Source organism: Merops nubicus, unplaced genomic scaffold, assembly GCF_000691845.1.
Source record: "Merops nubicus isolate BGI_N331 unplaced genomic scaffold, ASM69184v1 scaffold15821, whole genome shotgun sequence".
NCBI classification, from domain to species: domain Eukaryota; kingdom Metazoa; phylum Chordata; class Aves; order Coraciiformes; family Meropidae; genus Merops; species Merops nubicus.
Window position 1 is genome coordinate 40,336 of NW_008589176.1, and position 21,099 is coordinate 61,434.

At 38.6% G+C, this 21,099-nt stretch overlaps 1 protein-coding gene across 1 annotated transcript in view; it reads right to left on the minus strand.

Annotated features, from left to right (window-relative positions):
• Positions 1-2,907: 2,907 nt before the first annotated feature.
• Positions 2,908-21,099, minus strand: part of UBE3A (ubiquitin protein ligase E3A) — a 49,167-nt gene continuing 30,975 nt past the window's right edge. The window contains exons 6-13 of the mRNA XM_008949513.1: positions 19,338-20,593; positions 11,420-11,564; positions 7,587-7,792; positions 5,536-5,700; positions 4,992-5,147; positions 4,825-4,898; positions 3,792-3,935; positions 2,908-3,581 (exon numbers count right to left, since the gene is read on the minus strand). Of these exons, the coding sequence (XP_008947761.1) occupies positions 3,461-3,581; positions 3,792-3,935; positions 4,825-4,898; positions 4,992-5,147; positions 5,536-5,700; positions 7,587-7,792; positions 11,420-11,564; positions 19,338-20,593 (2,267 nt within the window). The 3' untranslated portion in view covers positions 2,908-3,460. The remainder of the gene's footprint in view (positions 3,582-3,791; positions 3,936-4,824; positions 4,899-4,991; positions 5,148-5,535; positions 5,701-7,586; positions 7,793-11,419; positions 11,565-19,337; positions 20,594-21,099) is intronic.

Here is a 21,099-nt window from a genome sequence, read left to right on the forward strand (position 1 = left end):
GGAGGCCTGGTCCCAGGGAGGCAGGGCAGGGCCCGGGCAGCCCCTGCTGCAGGCTCAGCCCGCCCGCTCCACCGCGCCTGTGGCACGCTGCAGTAGGAAGCTCCTGCTTCAGCAGTGAAGGTTTGCTGGGCAAGAGGCATGGATTGACTACTGTAGCAGAGCTGCCAGCTCTGTGGCCCTGGGCTCACCACCAGCTTCCCTCAAAATTTGCAGAGGGATGAAGGGTCTCCTCGGCTGCAGGTCTCACCTCAGGCTACTGAGGAAGAGCAGCCCAGCCAGGAGCTCACAAAACACTACTTACTTAACTGAGCTGGGCTCACTCCCCAGGGCTGTTCCTGAAATCTTTCTAGCAACAAACTAAAGCCTTCCTCTTTCAAAAGGTGATCCTCTGATCATGCACAGTCACGTGCCAACGTACCTTTAGAGCTAAACAAAATTATTCCTTCACTCCTAATGAAATCTGAAAAGTCATATTTTTCCAGTACTTCAATTCTTCTCAGGGTATCTTGTGTTACCATCATTTTTGAGGCAGGTGATACTACAAAACACAGACAAAAGCCTGATGTCCCCCCCACGCAAAGGCTGGAAACATCTTGGCAATCTAGTTGTGTGCAGAAGGAAGCGCTCACAGAGGCATCTGTCACTTGTTGAACGAGACAATGCCAAGATGCCAAAGTATTTTCTTGTTAAGATACTAAGGACACCCTGAGGAGAGAGCTCCAGCACACTGGCAGCAGATTGCTACCTTGGAAGGGGAGTCTTCTGTCTCACTGAGAGAGTGACAGAAGTACACGGAAGTTTCTGAGGCAAGCTTTGTAGACCTAGTATTTGCTAAATGCTGCTGAAAGACTTAAGTGAGAGCAAAGTGAGACTTGGGTGTGCCTGGAATGTAGGAAAAAAAACAAAACACCCACCTTACAATGGCATTTTCCCCACTTTGACAAACTTTTCAAGTAACAGAAGAGTGGCTGGAACATCTGTAGGGCAGGAGAGCAGCCTACAGCTATAAAATGTCCAAGATTTATTTTATCAGATGCTGCTGCTGGACAATTAGCACATAGATAACACTGCTAAGCAGACAAGGTTTCAATCCGGTGGCATTCTGGGGGGAGGAAGTATATATACATGGCAAATATATCTAATAGGAGGCACTTCTGTCTTACCTGAAAATGATTCCTTGAGAAACCAACTTATGCTTTTAAAGACCAATACAGTTATGTATTATTTTAATTTTAATGCTAAAAGACGACAGAAAAAAGCATATTTACTATGTCAACATTTTGGCTAGAGAACTTGGTATTGAAATCCCATTACACTGCCTGCCCAGCTTTTGGCCCTGTAGAAAAAAATCAACATGAATCTTACCCACTTGTCCACTGGGCACAACCACCATCCACAGCTACACCAGAATAAAACAAGTTCTAGGGATAGAGCTGAACAGTACTGGGCTACTGACAGTGCACACCACGCACCAGGACCAGGACGTGGTTCACACTGGTTACAGAACACCTCAAGGCACTTGGCAAATCTTGTTCTCACCACCTACAGTAAACGATGCCCCAAACCTGAAGGCATCAGCCAGCACTGTTGGCAGCCACCCTGCTCAGTGGTAGGGTACCTGGCGTTTCCCTCTTCAAGGGCACACAAGGAGGGGAACATTCAAGGCGGCACACCCCAAGTGCCATATCCTCGAGATGGAAGACCAGAAGACAGCCAGCACCTCTTCCTTCCCAGCAAGTTTCAGTACAGGCTCTCTTGCACTACCTTGGATTTGGGAGAGGAACATGGCTGGACCCTACCACTACCAGTCACTTCTGCAGAGCTGTATGTACCTGTAACCCTCAAATTACACTGGAGTACAAGCTTTTCTAATCAGGTAATTTAATATCCAACTTATCAAAGCAAGGAGGTCAACTGTTCTCTTTTTCACTGAACCATGGTAAAAAAAGTCACTGTTTTATTCAGCATCATAGTTACATAACAGTTGTCTGTTTCTATTACTAGAAAGAATTTATTAAAATAGTCCTGAAAGACATCTTTTCTTTCTCCAAGGATTTCAAAACTGTGCCTTTGAAAGCCAATTCCACAGAACCATGGGTTCCACTGGTAGTAGCCAGTTAGAGCAGTTGTCAAGGCACAAGCTCAGCTCTGCATATCTGCTGCAGCTTGTATTGTCAAAGAGATATGCCAGCTCCCTCTTCACTTAAAACGCATAATCCCTTCATTGTGTATTGCAACAGGAGAAATTAACATTAAACACAGACTACGAAAGGTAAAGGATTTATTTCTGATATGATCTGTAGAGTTAAATTAAAAACCTACCGAATACTTTACGTAGTAGATGAACATAACCTTAGTAGTTACTTTCTAACAGTTTATTTAATGGTTGGAAGTGTACAACATGAAGTAGGCCTCACGTTTAATATTGTTCAATTTTGCTTATTGTTAGATGAGATTAAAATACAGTAGCCATCCCTTTAGATTATGTTGCAACACTGATCATGTGCCTTGATAAGTAGGAACGACAGTTCATTAAATAAATGGTGATGACATAACATGTAGGGAAGACTTTGGATTGTCTATTTAAAATGTCAACATAATAGGCAATTAAGAATAAAACTTCATTTTAAGTGCACTTCCACATGCTTTGTTTATAATATAGCAAAAACTTCCTATCTTTTTTCCAAACACTTCACTCCCTACTCTAAAGCTGTTCAGCTGAAAATGCACTTTCCCCAGTAAACGTCTTTAAAAAAAGTAACTAAAATTTTCTACCCTTTCATATACTAAGAAATGTTTCCTAATTAAAAACACAGTTTATTACAAGACATGTGAAGACAACATATAGTGAAATGAATTTTAATTGTTGTGCTGTGACTAAAGTAAAGTTCTCAAGGCTGCAATTTAACATTCCAAGTTCTCCCTTCCATCTTTATTGATTCTTAAGATTTTGCACAGAAACTCTTTGGGGGCTAGAACAGCAGTAATTGCATCACACTGTTTTCCAAGACTTCAAGTTTCAAAAGCAAACTCTTCAAAAAGTACAGTTCTTGATTTGATTAGATACAGGGACAAAAATATAGCACATACTTGAAGGTTACATGTTCTACAAATGATGGCAATATTTTCCTTGGGAGAGTACAGTTTGTTTTCTTGTAAATACTCAAAAAGGCTCAACTTCAAGCAGTAATAAACACAAGCAAAAGTGATTTAACCCTTAAAATAAATATTCAGGAAAACCTCTCTGTACATACAAGTGAAAGAATATGTAACACTTTCACGCTAAAAGAAAAAATAAAGATTTTGTTCATATAAGCAGCTGAAATCTGCTGTTCCAGCCCAATGTCCCCAGTAAAGAAGGGAGGCACAAACACAGGTGACTACTGTAGCTCACTATCTTATGGCCTTTTTGGACAGGGACATCATCACCATCATTTTTAAATCCCTTTTCTTATATTTATTACAGCATGCCAAATCCTTTGGCATATGTGATGGCCTTCAATAATCTCTCTTTAAGCTTTTCTTTGCTTGAGTACTCCGGGAGCAAAAGTACATTAAAGCATGTGTGAGATGTAGGTAACCTGTGGGGAAAACAAGAAAAGAGATTCAGATCTGGGAACATGGAGTACACAGAGAAACACACCATTATTTCACAAACCCGAAGCAACTGAAGAGAATCTACTCTGCTTAAAAAGTCACCTTCCAGATTTAGCTAAGTTGTGAAATTAATAACACAGATTGTGCTTACATTTATAAACAAAGCAGCAAAATGTAGATTTGATTTTTTTTACCTCTCTGTATCTGGGCCATTTTTGGCTATGATCATCTTTAACTTTCCAAGTCCTCCCACAGGGGCTCTGTCTGTGCCTGTTGTAAACTGTAAGAACAGTCTTTTCTGTTCATCTGTAAATGAATGGACTATTTCCCAGAATTCCCTATCAAAGAAGAAATCAAAAAGTAAGTAAAGTGAAAACTTCCCTTGGTATAAAATAAGACTTCAAAAGTAATTGAATTTTGCAGGTTTAGTAATTCTAATTGATCTTAACATCAAGTTTACAAGTTGCATTTGTAAACCAAAAGTAACAGTAATTTACCAATTGATGAGATTCAGAAGTAGAAAACAGAAATATTACCAAAACACTGCAATTTAACTATTTTAAACATTAATTCATCTGGTAAGTGATCTGCAAATATTCTTCCTATTTGCTAAGGAATTATATAGGTTCCACTACACTCTATTTCTACCACCTTCTCAACACCACAGTAAACAAATGCAGGTGTTGTGGGAGGTTTTCTGCCCTGGAAGGAACTGTTTAAGTAGTTGGCAAAGCCTAGAGGGCCAAAGAGTCACACTTCTCTGACCCTTCTCTTCAGACTTCTCTAGTCAAATGGGACAAGAAGGTAAAAGCAAACACTGAATGTACTCCATTTCTAATCAGAGAAGAAAGTTCTACACATGCAACCTATTCAAACAATTCTGTGTTTGTGCCTTTTTTTCCCCTTTAAACAACAGCACAGCAGTTTTAATTTGTTGAAAGAGCTCTGTTTATACAGGGGATTATTTAACTATATGGTATAAGAGAAGGACAAACACACCCAGGGAAAAATCCCTTTTAAGCTTTACCCAAGTTCACTGGAAACTAAACACAACTTTCATACCTGCTGCTCTTTTCTAATGGCAGTACTTCAGTAAAGTGAAATTATACATAGGATAATTGCATCTCCAGTACCACAAAAATGCTCTTACAATATTCAAATCATTATGAATAAACTGGCATGTAAAGAGCTTTTAACCTTTTAGAAATTAGAAAAAAAAAAAATTACCTAATAATTAGAGAGTCTCTTGTATAGCCACCATCATATTCTGTAGTTTCCTCTAGTGCTTGAAAATCTAAATTCTGTAAGAAGATGACATTTTTTTAAAATGACCACTAGTTATATACTTAGGATCAGAAAAGCTCCACTTTCTGGTGTACATTGAGGATTCTTACCCTACTTCCACAAATAAGTAATTCAATTTCCTCTGGTCTAAATAAATATTTCAAAGGAGATTCATTGGTCACCATGTGGAATCCTCTCCGAAAGGCCTTGAACTGCTTTTCTACTGATTTATTGAGTATATAGTCAGCATACAGATTGACAAATTCCTGTAAGGAAACAATCCCCAAAAAAACCTTAGTACTTCAAACACATGCCACTAGAAGTATCTCTGCAAAATACAAGATCCCAAAATACACTTAATTCTGCAATTCTACTTAGATTATCTGGGCTCAGCTTCTACCCAGCAATAATGAAGAGCAAGCTTCCAGTACTTCCCAAACAGGTCAAACACCAAAGCAGAAGGTATGCATGCACATATCAATGCTTCCTCCCAAAGAGAAACCTTTTCTGCTTACAGCTACACTGTACTATAGCAATTTTTAAAGGCTTTTTAACTTAAACTGTAGAGCAAGACCAAACCTTTATAGAGCGCTACCTAATGCTACATAGAGTATTGAAAAATTATAAATTAGGTTAAAAAATATCTGGGTGTACCTTTCTATTTTCATTTGTAATAGGAATTTTATCACCGTTTTCTTTTAAATCATGCATCATTGGATTGCCAAAGAGATCCGTGTGAGAGATCTGAAACGTTATCATCATATCATCTTCCACACTTCCTTCATACTCCAGTAAGTCTCTCAAACTCTGGTAAAGAACCTAAGAGGGTAAGAAACACATGTCTGTCATACAGCAGTTTCAGTAGATTTCACTAATACCAGAAGACATGAATCTTCCTAAACACAATGGTCAGACCTGTAGCTTAAGAGCCACTGATGACCTCTCTCTTTTAACTCTTTTCAAACTCTTTGCTTTTGGCATCCAGAACATGTTACACTAGTAAGTTGAACATATACATGTTAAAAATCAAAGAAAATGCTGTATTTTATATCAGTTAAAATTCAAGCAGCAGGCTTTTATCTCCTACATCTTGACTTAAGACCAAGGAAACTAGGAAGTAATCCTGAAGCAACACAGATGGGGCAGTCAAAGTATGAAAACGTTTATGCACACACTCAAATATAAACAGAAGTCAGAATTTGCCAAGTGGAATCTGAAATTACCTGTAAGAGTTTGCTCCATGCAAAGGAGCAACCAGCCTCCCTTCCTGCTATGCCTTAGAAAAAAGCCCAAGACTCTTGGAAACCAAAGGCTATGCAGAAAAGCAACAATTATTTGGCTGACAGGTGTAGGACTCAAGAATGCAAATGAAGGTAAAAGGAACAACTGTGTGCAACTATATTTTCATAGTGAAGCAGAATTAATAAATTTTAAGTGTTGAAAATTTACATGTACAGCCCATCCTCTCACTATCTGTATCCTTTCATTTCTTCTACAGCACCTTTAGATGGCTGGACTTGGAACCATTGCTGATGGGAGCTGGTGAACACCCTATCCTTCATGCTCTACAGCATTAGACAAAGCACTGCATGCTTGACTACTGCAAATTTTGTTCTTGGTTTGAGAAACTCTGAAGTGTTTAAGTTGTAGCAGAATACAGAGAGTTTGGAAAGCATTCTTTTAGAAGAAGATTATGTAGGTGTTAGAAGAAATGTAAGAGTAGGGGAGGAAAACTAAGAAATGCCCCAACTGCCCTGCTCCACAGAAATAAATCCCCTTCTGCCATAAAGCGTTTTGAGCATATAATAAAAATGAGAGGAAATGGTGCCCTGTGTATTTCTCAGCACCATTTTCTAAGGAAAGTGGTCAAAGCTGGTGTGCTCTTTGTAGCCATTTGAAGCAAGATGAATAACCTGCTTTTTGATTATGCCTTCCTCATTTTCTGATCAAACAAAAACAGAAAGCCAGTTCTTTTTAAACAGTATATTTTACTAATCTTTTTTGATTAGCTGCTTATGAAAAGGGAAATGTCCCACCATTTGGCATGAAGCACAGTAATAACCCATACTAGCTAGCATGAGGGAAAGCTGCTGGTGATCCTTGAAGTTGGAGCACGGCCCAGACATCCTGCATACATGCTTCTATGCTCTACCTACTAAGGCATGAGCATGGCTTAGTTTTCTTGTACAGCCACTGGCTGAGGAGGGGTGGGGAAGATGGACACTGGTCACTGCTCCCCAGCCACAGGAATATCCATCAACTGCATCCTCTGCCTGTTGGCTTTAGACAAAATCCAGTATGAGCATCCCACCTTTACATCTCTACTGTTGCTTTTATATTTTTTGTGGGAATTACTTCTGCAAATAAACAGCCTAATTTTAGAAGGCTCTTTGGGAAGATACTATTAATAATAGTTTCTGCTTTATGGTGCTTAGTGCTATTAAGCAATTTAGGCAGCATGTGAAAAAACAGGATAACGCCTTACTGATACCCAGCCCTATTTCTTGGCTTAAAGATTCTGCCTCCTCCAAACCAGATGCAATAAAAGGTTTGATTGCTTATGAATTTATCTTGACAAATACAGACTCTTCACACAAGTCACTGGTTATTTCACTTCCACTTCTAACAGTGATCTTGTGTTTAACTGATATCAAGTTACAGTATAGAAAATGCATTAATAAACTCAAAGAACATAATGAACTTACAGGATGAGAGTCTGCCAGATCACGGAAAGTTCCTTTTTTGCCCATTAGCTTCCTGTAGACAACCATGGGAAAATGTACATCCAGTATACAGTTATTGTAAATAGCCAGACCCAGTACTATGCCAATCAGTGTAAATTGACCCTCAGTTTCAAAAGAGGACGGATTAAACCAAAACAGTTTGGTAGATTCATCATATGTGAACATCCCTGTAAAAAATGATGTTGAACAATAATGATTACATTTCAATAAAAGTGACATGTAAAACAACACCATTATAAACCCCTTTGCATTAGAATGCCTCTAAAACATGTTTAACTTAATATACTGAATTTAATAGCAAAAAGAAGCTACTTACCTCATGATAACTGGAGCTGCTGTTACATTACCACTAAAAGTGTGTGGGAGACCTGCAATACAACACCCCGCAGTGTCCCACTCAAGCTGTACATACACAGCCTTTCATCCCCTTCCATTACTGAGGAGCCAACAGATTCTAACACTGATAAGTACAGTGCAAGAAAAGAACACAATCAAAGCCCACACAGATGAAATAATCCTGAAGAGCTCAGACTACTACAAAGTGCTGGCCTTTCCTTGAAAGCTTTGCCAGGCCAGCTCTAGCAAAGGAACACGACTAGATGCAGACTTACTGCTGAAGTGGAAGCCATAATGTACATGTAGCAGGGAACAACCATCACATAAGCTCTTAGAATTAGATGCCCAACAGATTTTTTTTTTTTAAAGTTTGTTTAAAGGTACTCAAAGTCCACTGTTGCTGATGCTATCACACACCCTAACTAGAGGGGAAAACAAAACTCTTGTTTCACAGGAGGGTTTGCAATTTTAACAGCTTACCACTGTTGAAAGGGAGAGGTTTTGCTTTGTTCCCCTATCCCTTCATCTGACTCAGCTCTCTATTTCAGTTGACCAGTCTCCTGCCAAGTTCACAAGCTGAAGTACTTTCACAGGAAGCTTCAACAAACAGCTGAACTGGCACATGCCAGGAGCTGGAGGGAACAGGTAGGTCTCAGACAGAAGAAAGGCAGAGTCCCTTAACCTTTGGGCTGTAGCAAGCCACTAGATTAGCTCTTCCAAACCCAGAGTTTCTGTCCAGACCATTTAAATTAGTCCCACAGTAAAATCCATTGCTTAACCTGACTAGATACCAAAGCAAGGTAAGTGCATAACCCACAGACTTAAGGCAAGAGAGAGAGAGACGACCCTGGACAAGTATAATCCCAGTGACCTGTTTCTTGTACAGCTAAGTCTCCTCATTTCCAGGCAGAACCTAGGGAAAAGTGCCCAGGCTCCTTCCTCACAACACAGAAGTTAGACGTATGTCGTCAAGAACAGGACCCACATTTGTCACAAGGATTTGCCTTGTTACCTCTGGAAAGATCGGCTTATTCGCAATCTATGGAGATGTTCAAATTGATTACAGAGCCACACAGAGTCACAAAATTAACTGCTAAGAGTGGAAATAAAATGTCACCTTCAGCCAACAGATAAAGCCTGAATTCTCACTCCATGTAAGGAAATGACCTGCAAACTCATTCAGAGAATCTGGCTGTTCCTCAAAATTGAAGTTTTTCTCAGTAAGGGGCTAGAACAGGGCCAGCTGTTAGGGGAGAGTACAAGTAACAGGCTAACATATCAGATAAAGGAACTGGGAATCAGAAATGGATGAGCAACACAAGCATGTGTAGTAGAAACATTAAATAGAAGCCTGTATTCCACTTTCTGAGTTGAGTGAAGTAACTTCTGCATTACTGGTACAACAAAGGCAATGACTTGAACTTTCTGGAAGATGATGGGAGAACTAAACAGTCAAAACAACTCCAGAAAATGCCTAACAATAAAGGACTAACAGTCTACCCAGACCCACAACTAGAAACACTTTAATGTGAAATACAGTATTTTATTCACTGACCAAAATGAAGACTATACGTTAAAATAATGATAAAACACCAGAAGAAACTGAAAGCTGCAATGAGGAGAAAACGATTGCATAGTCTTCCTAGGAATACTAGATGAAGTTGTTCCTTCTTCTCATTTAGTGGGGTGACTCTTGGTCATAAATCTAATATTTTGTCAGAGTTGCCTCCTTTGAGGAAAACTTTAAGGTAGTTTGCTATTATATTTCAAGTGTTTTCCTATTAAAGAAACTGTTCCAGCAGTAAATATCAGTCCACACACAGCTGTCAAAGGACAGACATTTTAAATTCCATTTAAAGGATTTCCTCCTTCTCTGATAAATGAAGTTTTTACAAAATCAAGTCACACTTGGTATATATGGTGTGTAAACTGTAACACTGCAGCTCATGTTAACAGGTGCAAGAGAAAAGAAGACTGCAAGCTACATTCTCTGCTTTCACACATTTATGCCAAAAGCCAATAAATGCCATTTTTTTTTCTCCGGAGATGTATGAATACAAAAAGCACACATAGTTTTTTGTATTTTGAATACACAAGTAAAATTTGAACCATGCATGCACACCTAATCTATTACCCACCTTTACACACAGGGAGTGTATATACCCTGGCTGGATCTTAGCTGAATCAGACTTCAGTTACTAAATAGGAGTATTTCAATACAGACACCCCACACATCATCTGCTTTAACTCAAGTCAAAAACGTATTTTTGCATTTGACCAATGAAGTTGTATTTTTAAGTACATACATTTCCTTATTTTACCATAATTTGTTCCAAGTAACCTTGCCTATACCAAACTTCTCCAACTTAACAGCAGTTTTCAGATTATGTATGACCTGTCTATGGATCTGGGTCACTTGTTACAAGAACTGGTTTGTGTACAGTGAAGGGCAAAGTGACAAGGTTCAGACTGTTACTGATCCTGGGGATATCCTTTAAGTTTATCAAAATGAATTTTTGTGTTTCTTCATTAATTCCCTAAGCTACAGACCCCAGAACAGCTGTTTTTTTCTTTATAAAACAGTTCAATGAATGCAAATTAACAAATGGCCCTAAGCTGTTGAGCTTCTTTAATGGAAGCCACTGCAGGAACTACAATGTGACATCACACCTAAACTATGAGATTAGTATAGGAACCTGGTAGGACTCATTTCTATTCTAACACAAAGTGTTCACAATGTTTTATTCTTTTCAGAGCAGCAGACAAGCTGCATATTAAAAGCAGCATGCCCTTACATGTATAAAGCTGGAAGCATAAAAGACTGAGACAGGGAGCAAGGGGGGAAAAAAAAAGAAAGAGTAAGATAGAAATGTGTCTGTTAAAACACAAATATAAGAGTTTGTCTCCTGGTTCTTCACTATGATCAAATTTGACATTACTGCCACACTTTGGATCTGTACCCCTTTTAGCAGAACTGAGGCTTTCAGATTTTTTAAGGTGGAGGAAGGGGAGTAAATAACTCAGAAACTCACCATAGTCCTACTCTGGTTTTACTGCAGAAGCTCTTCCTCTTTGGTTTGATTACTAATTCTAGAAGCTAATCACAAAGTGAAGTGAGGAGAAAGGTGAGAACAAACAAAAGGAACCCTGCAAAGAAACCCTACACTACTGATTTATATCTAAACAAACATTGGTAGCTTTCACTAACTATACACAGCTATTCTTTTCATCCTTCCTCCTCAGGAGGATGACTGATGACAACACAGGGAGCCTCAAAGGGTCAAGTACCTCATGATCACCAAGGAATCTGGAGAGCTTCAGAGAGAAGCAGCAGCAGATAACAGAAAGGCACTTCATAAACACAGTACAACCCAAGTTGGAAAGGACCTTGAGAGATCATCTGGTCAAACCTTTCATGGGAAAAACTTGATAAATTAGTAAGTTATTAGAACACATACCAATATCTGGATTGAAGATTTCTTCCACAACCAGTTGAAAAAATTCTTTGGAAACACCTCCTTCATCTACCCCTTGCTCTCCTTCAAATTCAACATACAATTGCTTCTTCAAGTCTGCAGGATTTTCCATGGCAATCATCTCTAGCTATTGAGTGAACAGATAGAAGTACTTAATTAGTAAAACTCTTTACTAGAAAAGTCAATTATGTATCAAATAGTGAATTCAAAACTACTCTCTATACCCAAGAAGAAGGCAAATATAAATCCCAGCAGTAATATCAGATACCAATAGCAATGCTAAATCACTCTAAGTATGTATTAGAATTTGGGGATTAATGCAGCAAGAAACTTTCCACAGATCTGATCTTATAGCCAATTCAGTCTGTTAGGTTTCTCCATTTCTATTCTTTTAAGCACTAATTTTAAATAAGCTAGCATTGTGTTGCACAGAATTCACTGAAAACAGTATGAAAACAAGATCTATTAGTAGGATACTTAAATTCATCTGACAATGAAAAGTGACTGCAATCTGATCTGCATGCTTGACAATGAACATTTTGTGAGGGATTACGCAGATATGTTTTCAGAACATTCATGTGATAATTGGCAGTGGAAGACAGAAGACCAGCCTTTGATTAGTATTTGCATCTCACAAAGAGCTGGGATAAAAAAACCCACAAACAGTAATATTACAGTCAAATCGATCCCCTTTCCTCTTCACTCTAATGAAGAAGTCTCAGAGATGTTTTCCTCTTATTTCTTCAGTGCCTTTAGAGAGACCTACTGCATTACTTCCATGAAAATGATGATTCAGTTAAGGTCAAATAGAACTTGTAGCATTTCATAGGGAAGAGTTTCAAGCCTACATAAAAGGCCATTACTGGTCTTTATCCTTTCAGTACATCGAAAGTTATGCAAGAATATTTTCCAACTGACAGGAAATATGCTGCTTAAGAACATAGACATATTGTTAAAGCTATGCAGCGTGATTACAGTAAACAGACCTACGTGACACAGAAAACTCAACAGCAGTAAAGTAAGGCACAGATGGACCTGTACATTCCTCTACAAAGACCATAACACTGATGAGCTTTTCCTCTAATCTGGGGTAGCACACACTGTCCTTACCAGCAGGTGTTAACATGCCAAGCCATTTCTTTTTATTTCACTACTCTACCTTATCCACACACATGCCAGCATACCCTTTACATCCCAAAGGTTTTTTTTAGAGAGGTGTAAGGGAAAAAAGGAAGCAAAGAGAGATAATAAAGGCAGCAGTAACAACACTAGCAACCCAAAACGACACCACCAGTGAGACATTTTCTCCTGGTAACTGCCAAGTCAGCCAGCCCTGTTTCAAGGAGCACAGCAGAAGCAGGTAAGTACCAGAACTAAGGTGGTTAGTTAGGGTCACGAGTCTGAAGAATGAAGCTCCTCAAGTAAAAGAGGTACATGGAGAAAGAACTGCACTAACTGGTACTGAAAACTAGTATCAGAAAGACAAGGAGTGTAAGTCCACAGCATACAAAGCTCATTTATAAAAAACCCATGGAGCTAAGCCATGAAGACCTCAAAAATGACAGCAAATCTTATTAGCTGACTGAGATATACACTAAAATCACAGGAGTATCTGGAAAACTTAATTATGTACTACCTAAGGTATTTGGTATTCTATTGCAAATCATTTGCAACGAACTATTTTTGCCCTTAAGGAGACCAAGTAACATTTATTCTTTGAAATTCACTGTATTTATCAACAATACTTCTGCAGCAAAATCACACTGCAATTCCCCTCCCCATTGGTATTCTCTCCACATGCTTTCCCCAATAGTGCAGTTTTTCATCTTGCCTTTCATGTAAATCTTAAAATTATGCATCTTACAGATGGGTAAAAAAATTTTTGTTCCTGAACAGGAGGACAAGGAAGTTCCAAGACCATGTTCCAAAGACAATGGAGACTTAAAAATGGGGTAGAGTAGCATTTAAGACTCCAAGTACAGGTCATACATTCAAGCTGGACAGACAGAAGTTCTCCTATTTGAACCCTTCCACTTACAACTAGCACTAATAATGCTTTGGGATTTTTCTCCTATCATGACTTTGTTTGCTTTGTAGTATTTACCACCAGTGATTTACTATTTTGCAAATTTTATGAATTTTGACAAGTTCTGAGAAGATGCTGCCTCTGCATATTTTTGGGACAGCAATCCTTTGTCATAGTGTAAAGGCTCTCATGTCACAGGGAGTTGTCTCCTATTAAGGAGAGTGCACACATTTATACATAAAAAGCAATTAAAAAGTATTTCAAAATGGCTTTTTGACTGAGAACTATTCTGCAATGACTGAGGCAAAGGAAAAGCAGTATTAAAAAAAGGGGAAGGAAACACTCTGAGTCACGCAGGCTGGGCAGATTGGAACAGTGTGCTGGATGTCTCCAGGGAAGTCAAAGGATTACCAAAAAGCCAGTATTTTGAGTCAAAGCACAAGGTTCCTAGAAGCAGAGTCTATAACCAGGAGAACGATGCTAAGCTGCTCAACTGAAGGTTGTGGTTTAGTGGTTCCTTTGAACATCCGCGTCTCAACACTGATACTTCACAAGAGAACTCAGTGGAAAACACAGCATCAGTCCTGACAGTAGATAGGCACCCCAGTTCAGCAGAACTGCAGCAATGTTTCTGTAGCAAGGAAGTACTAACTTCAATTTCAGGTTGTTTGGGTTTTGTTGCCTTTTTTTTTTTTCAATAATCAGAGCTGCCTCAGTCTTGTTAACACAGATGCTGCTGGATAAATCCAACCTATGTGTGTGTGAATTCCTGAAGTTTTAGAAGCTAATATGTTTTCTGTCAGGATTGCTTGACTGGCCAAACAGCTGAAGCCGTTACATTTTCCCAGGACTTCTGAAAAGCATGGGTGTAGCATGTCTGAAACAGCAGCATAAAAAACTGAATATCTACAAACTGAAAAGCATAAAGCTGAGGCAAAACTTTTTTTTATAACGAATATCTGCATTTTATTGGCTGAAAGATGATACTGTGCCACAGCAAAGTAGATTGTATGATTTGCTTTGCTTATAGAACATTGTGCTTTCCTGAAAGACAGGAAGCTTCCACTGGAAGACAAATATGACACTGTTTAAGAGCTTAATGTAACACCGGAGTTCAGCCACCTTCTTAAAATTGATACTAACTGAACTAATCTCTTAAATGAAAAAAACTTCCAAGTTTTAGCAATGCTCTTTTTAAGGCAGTGGCACAAATATTTTCCACACTAGAAGGCAAAAACTACACTAACACAAGTAATTGAAGCTTGAAAGTACTAGTACTTCATGACATAAGTCTGTCACTACGCTGCTCTGCAAAATGGCACAGGGAGTAATACATCAAGTGGCTAAGAAGCATCCTCTCCAGTGGTACTTTGATTCACACATGTTCACCAGCAGAGCTGGCACATATGTCAACACAGCCACACACAATCCACATGCAACTCAGGGCATGGTTCCAAATGAACAGGCAGAAACATTTATTTATTCTCAAAGAACCTCAAAGCTCCTGGAGGACTTTGTTGTTAATATACTATGGAGGAATCTGCCTACTGGTTTCAGTTGTCGTGTAAGAGTTTTTGCTCATCAATATATTCAGCAGAGTCATTTACAAGCAAGAGAGGCTTGCTGCCTGTCAGTCATCCACAGTCAATGTGAAATTTGTTAAAGTGAGTTTCTGGTTTGTGAGCAATTACCAGCCAGAGCCTGCTGGAGGAATCCACCACGTTTTCACTTACAGAACTTGTGTGTCACAACTCACACCCTTTAAGTTACTGCTACCTGAGTGTAAATCCACATATGATCTGGGGGCACAAGAGTAAATTCAGATGAAGGGGATGAAAGAAATAGCTGTTGGGGATGAAAGGGCAGAAGAGGGTATTTAAGGACAAAATAGTTTCATTATTACTACATACGTGTAACATGACTCAGCAGTACAGATAACCTCTTAAAACTTTCAGACAAAAAAAAGCAAGCATGTTAACTGCATTCAAGAGCTGCAAACTGAGTTACAACTCCCAAATGTAAGGGTTCCTTGACAGAAGTGAGGACTAGCACTTTACCAATTCCAATATTCCCTCTCTGTCCCCCAGTGACTTTTCATACTAACATACATGCAGGTAAGTATAAGATACCAAGAAAGCGTGTTTCATTAAGTCTATTTCAATAAAAATTTTCTGATGCAAGTTTGATACATGGAAATAAACTGAATACAATGGATCTGTAAGTAACATTTTTCCTTAGATGTGCGTGTTCCAGGTAGAGCTGCAATTCTCTTAATAAGCAACTTTAAACAAGTTATTGCTTCAAAGGTATTTTAAAGCTAGTGCTTAAAATTCTCAAGAGAATAAAATCCTACAGTAATAATAAAAATAACAATAGTAATTTACCAGTGCTCATATTTTTTTCAATGAAGTCCAAAAAGTAAGACATGTACATATGAAAAAGTTTAAATCTGAAGTACTGATAAGACAAAAACAGCTCGATGATAGCTTAACTTGACTAATTAGCAGAAAAAGACTGGTACTTAATCCATTTGCAAAATAAATTATGAAATTATAAAATTATAAAAACCCAACACCAATAAGGAAAATACAAATAACACTCTCAACCCCAGGTTAATCAATATTTCTGAAAATGCTTTTAGCAGGAAGTTATCAGTTATTCCATACATAGCCAAAAAGGTCTGCACTGACTGTTCTGTAAAGACACAGGTCTAGTGACATGAGCATGCAATTACAACTTAAATCTAAGTACTGAAACCCCAAAAGTAAAAAATGTAATTCAAAGGTAAAGCATAATGACTCACCTGTAATTTAAGCATATTTGGAAACATTTTGCCACTGAACAGATCTAAGAATGTTTTTACTAGCGAGGACTATTATCTTGGCAAGATCTTTCCGATAGTTTTCGGTGAGACCCTTCCAAAGTTCAGTACTGCACCCAAAGCTGCAGCCATCACTGATGCACACCCACAAAACACAGCTTTTGCTTAGGCTTAACTCTCTCAGTGCTGCTACAGAAGCACGCAGTACCAGTCTTTGGCTACAATCAGAGACAGAGCAAGTTACTTTAAGGATTAGGGCATAAGACTGAAGATCTTCCTCCAGATCTATTCCACACCAATTAGGAAATGGAAACAAATTGTGAAAAATACTGAAAAATCACTCCTCAACCTGCTACAAGAAGTACTTGTAGCTGCAGCATGACATTCTTAAACAGGTCAGGCACTTGTTGAAGAAGCTACAGGATGACAGTGTGGAACAGTGTTTACCAGCACCAGCAGGTTTGCAGCTTAGAGACTTCCTGAGATCTGTGTATGGGTCACATCAAAATACCTGAAATACCCATTACCTTTCAAGAGATCTTTCTGTCACAAAGAGCTACAAATTCAGAGCAAAGATAAATACAATTTTAAAGGTAGACAGTGTGGAAAAAAATGTGTTCCTTTTTTTATAAGCCTGCTTCCTGGTAATAGGACTGGGTACTACCAGTCAAGAAAAACAGTATTTCCCAGTCAAATCCTCTTCATCATCTTTTTTACCATTAAGAGAACCTTACAATCTCTCTGAGGAGACCCTGAACTCTCCAAAGGTATTTCTGTTGCAACCTTTTCGATATTAAATTAAGAAACAAAGGAAGGAGATTTAGGCACCCCATAGTAAACAGATTTTATCGTTCCATTGGCTCCTTTCTTAGCTCCTAACACTTCTTCAGGAACATGCAAAATCTCTTCTTTCAGCAGGGATACTTCCTATCATCAGTTGAAATGTATCAATAGTTAAAAGATGACTTCTGCACCCAGAACAGCTACCTTGCTGCACCTGTTTGAAATGTCACACACAGCTCCCCTCCTCCAGCCGCAATGCTGAGTATTCATGCATGTCTGTTTCACCAGAGAGAATTTATTTTCCACTTTCAAGAAACTCCTGGGTTACACTTGGCCTGACTAACACTACAGTTCAGCTCTTGAATTGACAATTTTATCTTTTTCCGTCCCAGAATAAACAGTTTAAAGTTCTTACTCTCTTTGGGGCTTTGACACAAGTCAGATCACCATAATTTAGCATATTCTGGCACCTTAAATTAACAGGCATGAGAGGATCCATGGCAACTACCCAGGCACCTACTTAGACTTCTAGGCTGTGCAAGGGCTGCTGCAAGAACATCACAATTTAAATTAGTATGTTTGAGCTTAATCTGATGTAAATTACCTAAATTTCCAACAGATCAAGAGTGTGCAGAGTGGTAACCACTGCAGCCCTGTTACCCTATAGCAGCTGCACCATCCTGATGTTCCACAAGCTTTCTAAGCAAGACTCAAATTTTCTTTTTTTGTCTTCAAAGATTTCTGTTTCATTCCACAAGAAGCAATACCTGGAAGAATGCTTTTTCTCATATTTACAGATTTTCCTTCTCAGCACCATGAGGAAGAAGCTGTGCTTTCTTCTCTCTGCTGGACTTGGCATTAAGATGAAGATCTCCCTAAAATTAGCTCTCATCCTCTTTTAGCCCATCCTCTCCTAAAGAAATAGTAGGGTTCCTCCCTTTTTTCCAGTGTTTATGTATGCCAAAGCTGAACAGTCAAAGAAAAACTCCACCACATTAATGTGACAAAACATAACTGGATATGACCTAAAGTCTGATAGGTAGTGAAATTATAGAGTACCCTTAAATTAGAAAACTGGTACACAAGAGGCTTTAATTTTAGAGCAGTAAATTTCTCATTTGCCCAATATAAAATTGGATTTACAGACAGAAGCCATTTCTGCATTGCAGTTTTATTTTTCCTGTTGGTACCAGAGACAAAGTTTTCCCTGGTAAGTCACAACAGCAGCAGTTCCCGTGAAGCAGCGAACCTGTCTGGGGATTCACAGGTACACAGGAAAAATCAAGATGGAAGCTCATTTAGGGGGTCTCTCAGTTGGCCTTCAGTATCAGTTAATGTCCCCATATTTAATTAGAAGTAACAGATAGGTTGAGGGGCAAAATCAGCTACTTTCCCCAGAGTCTCTCTGAATACCTGTCCAGTTCTTTAGCAACAAGCTCTAAAGCCATGGTTATATTTAAACTTTTGCAAATAGTTTTAGTTTAGTAACAGAATACAGAGAAAAAAACCTTCTGAAAAATAAATTTAAGCAAAAAATAAAAGGGAGAAAGAGTCCTAAAATTAAAGGACATATTTATAGAAAAAAGTTTACTGTGAAATATTCTGTACAGTTTGTATCCTATATAATTCTTATGTTCCAAAAATGTGAACAAATGGATTTAAGTTTTACTTTAAGAAGCCAACACCTTCAGAAAAAGGCTGCTCTCATTTCTCAGGTATTAACAGGTCTACCTTCTCCATCACACTAGTATTTGCACCAAATTGCAGCAACACTTAGAGAAGTGAAAAGTTCTAATTATTGTGCAGGCCCTCCACATGCTTTAGATCTAGAAGTTCAATACTCTACGAGAAGATTACACAACTGAGAGGTTTTAATTCCAAGTTCCACCTGAAAACCCTACTATCACGAAGATGATCCAAGAGAGTCCTGAGGACAAAGAAAATGTATGGAAGCACAAAGTTGGTCATTCTCACCAATATGAGCTGTAACAGTGCCGAATCTGTTATTGGGGAATAAGAACTATTTGACACTTTAAAACACTGATGTCTGCAACCATTCTGAGTAGAAGTGGTTCTGCTGAACATACAAATCTTCAGCCGCATGCCTAGAATTCAAACTTAATATGGTAACTCTATTTGAGTTTCTTCTAGAGGGACACTAGTAAATAACCACTGCATTCACACGCAGCCCTTCTCAGCCAGCCAAAGCCCACTAGCCTGAACCAGTCAGAACCAACAAACCCGAGGCTCTGAGTTGCTGCAGGACTTACCCGCACGAGCGCATCGTCTATGATGTGATCTCGTCTCACTTTCAGTCGCAAATAGGGGTTGAGCTGCTGGCCCTGAACTAAGCTGTAGAGCACAGTTATGCGCCTTTCACTGTACATCCGGATCCTGTTGTCATAATACAATCCCAGGTTCTTGGTAACAGCATTCAATATGAAGGGACAGGTCATAAAAGAGAATTTATTTTCCGTTTCTACTTTGAAGAAAGTGTAGTCTTTGTCCATTTCTAGAACATCATTCAGTGGTTCATTAATAAACTCTTCAAAAGGAATAAGTGGTTTTCTGCAATCTATAGTTTTAACACCGAGTTCAGTTTCCAGTGGGTCCACTCGAGGACCTTTTTTATTTCTTCTTTCCTCACCCAACAGCTCTTGAAGAGTTAGTTCACTTGATTCTGGGATGGGTTCTTCATCTTCTTCTTCATTATGATCTGTATCCACATCCCCTCCTACGACATTTGCATAGTAAACCATTTTCAAGCACTTTGAAGCAGCAACAATGGCATCATCATCATTGACTAGGTTACGACTATTGAACTCGTTGCTTATGACTTTGTAAGTGATAAGCTGCTGAAATGTTTCCATCATTCTCCGAATTTGGTCTGCTCTGTACTTAGACCACAACCTGACCAGTTTTGCTTGAGCTGCAAGAGGCAGTTTGCTCATTGCTTTGCAAAACAACGGTAGAGCCATTTCCAGGTATTCGGGGCTATGAAGATTGCCATTCTCCATAACAATAATAAACAAATTCAGATAGTTAGGATCCCGAGAGTACACGTTATGGTAAGTCAAGTCACATTCCACATTAGGTGACAAGTACACAAGTGCATTTAAAAAGGCAGTTTCTATTTTTTCATTAGAAAGTAATCTATCATAGACCCGTCTGACTGCTTCAATGTCTACAGACACTTCATCCGGGCCTAGCTTTTGGAGGTTATTGTCTCCCTGTGTGCTGTCACCTACTCTTGATGACGAAGATGACGATGCGCCTGAATCTTCTTCCATAGCAGCAGCCGAACAGGCAGCTTTTTCCTTTTCATCTTCATCTTTGTCTTCATCCTTTCCTTGAAGAGACTTCAGCTCCTCCTTGGTGTGCTGCTTAGCTTTTCGGAAACTCTGTACCAATGCTTCAGCACTAGAAAACACTCTCCCAATCACCCGGATTAGAGGGGAATAATCCTCTTTCTCTCGACATAATTCAAGAATTTCATATATCTTGTCTTCTGTTAGAAAAGTCACATCTACAAAAAGATAAAGTATTAATTTTAAGATACAAATTAAAAAGATAGAATACTTGCAATTTGCTCTACCTGAGAAATCTGAGTATCATATTAACACTGGAAAAAAATGTCAGTGCTGTGTAAATTCAAGACAGATACCTTAATTAGCATGAAGAATTATGATTTTATTCATAGATGTCTATCAGCAAACATGCACAATGGTAAAACTGTTTTGCACTAATTAACTACATTTGGTAGTTAACAGTATTATATCATCTAAACAAGAGCAACTAAGATGTTAAAATTTTGAAAGACTTGAGTAAGACTGACAATACAGTCCTGGAATATCTATACAGTTAATGTATAAATCATTAAACTCTACACAAATTAAACCATATCTATCTCTTTTCAAACATAGCATATATGCGTGGACCTCACATCCTCTCCCTCTTAAAACCAGATCTTGAAGAGAAAAGAATTTTTGTTGTATATTAACAGGAATAGAAGATTTCTTATTTCTATTTCTG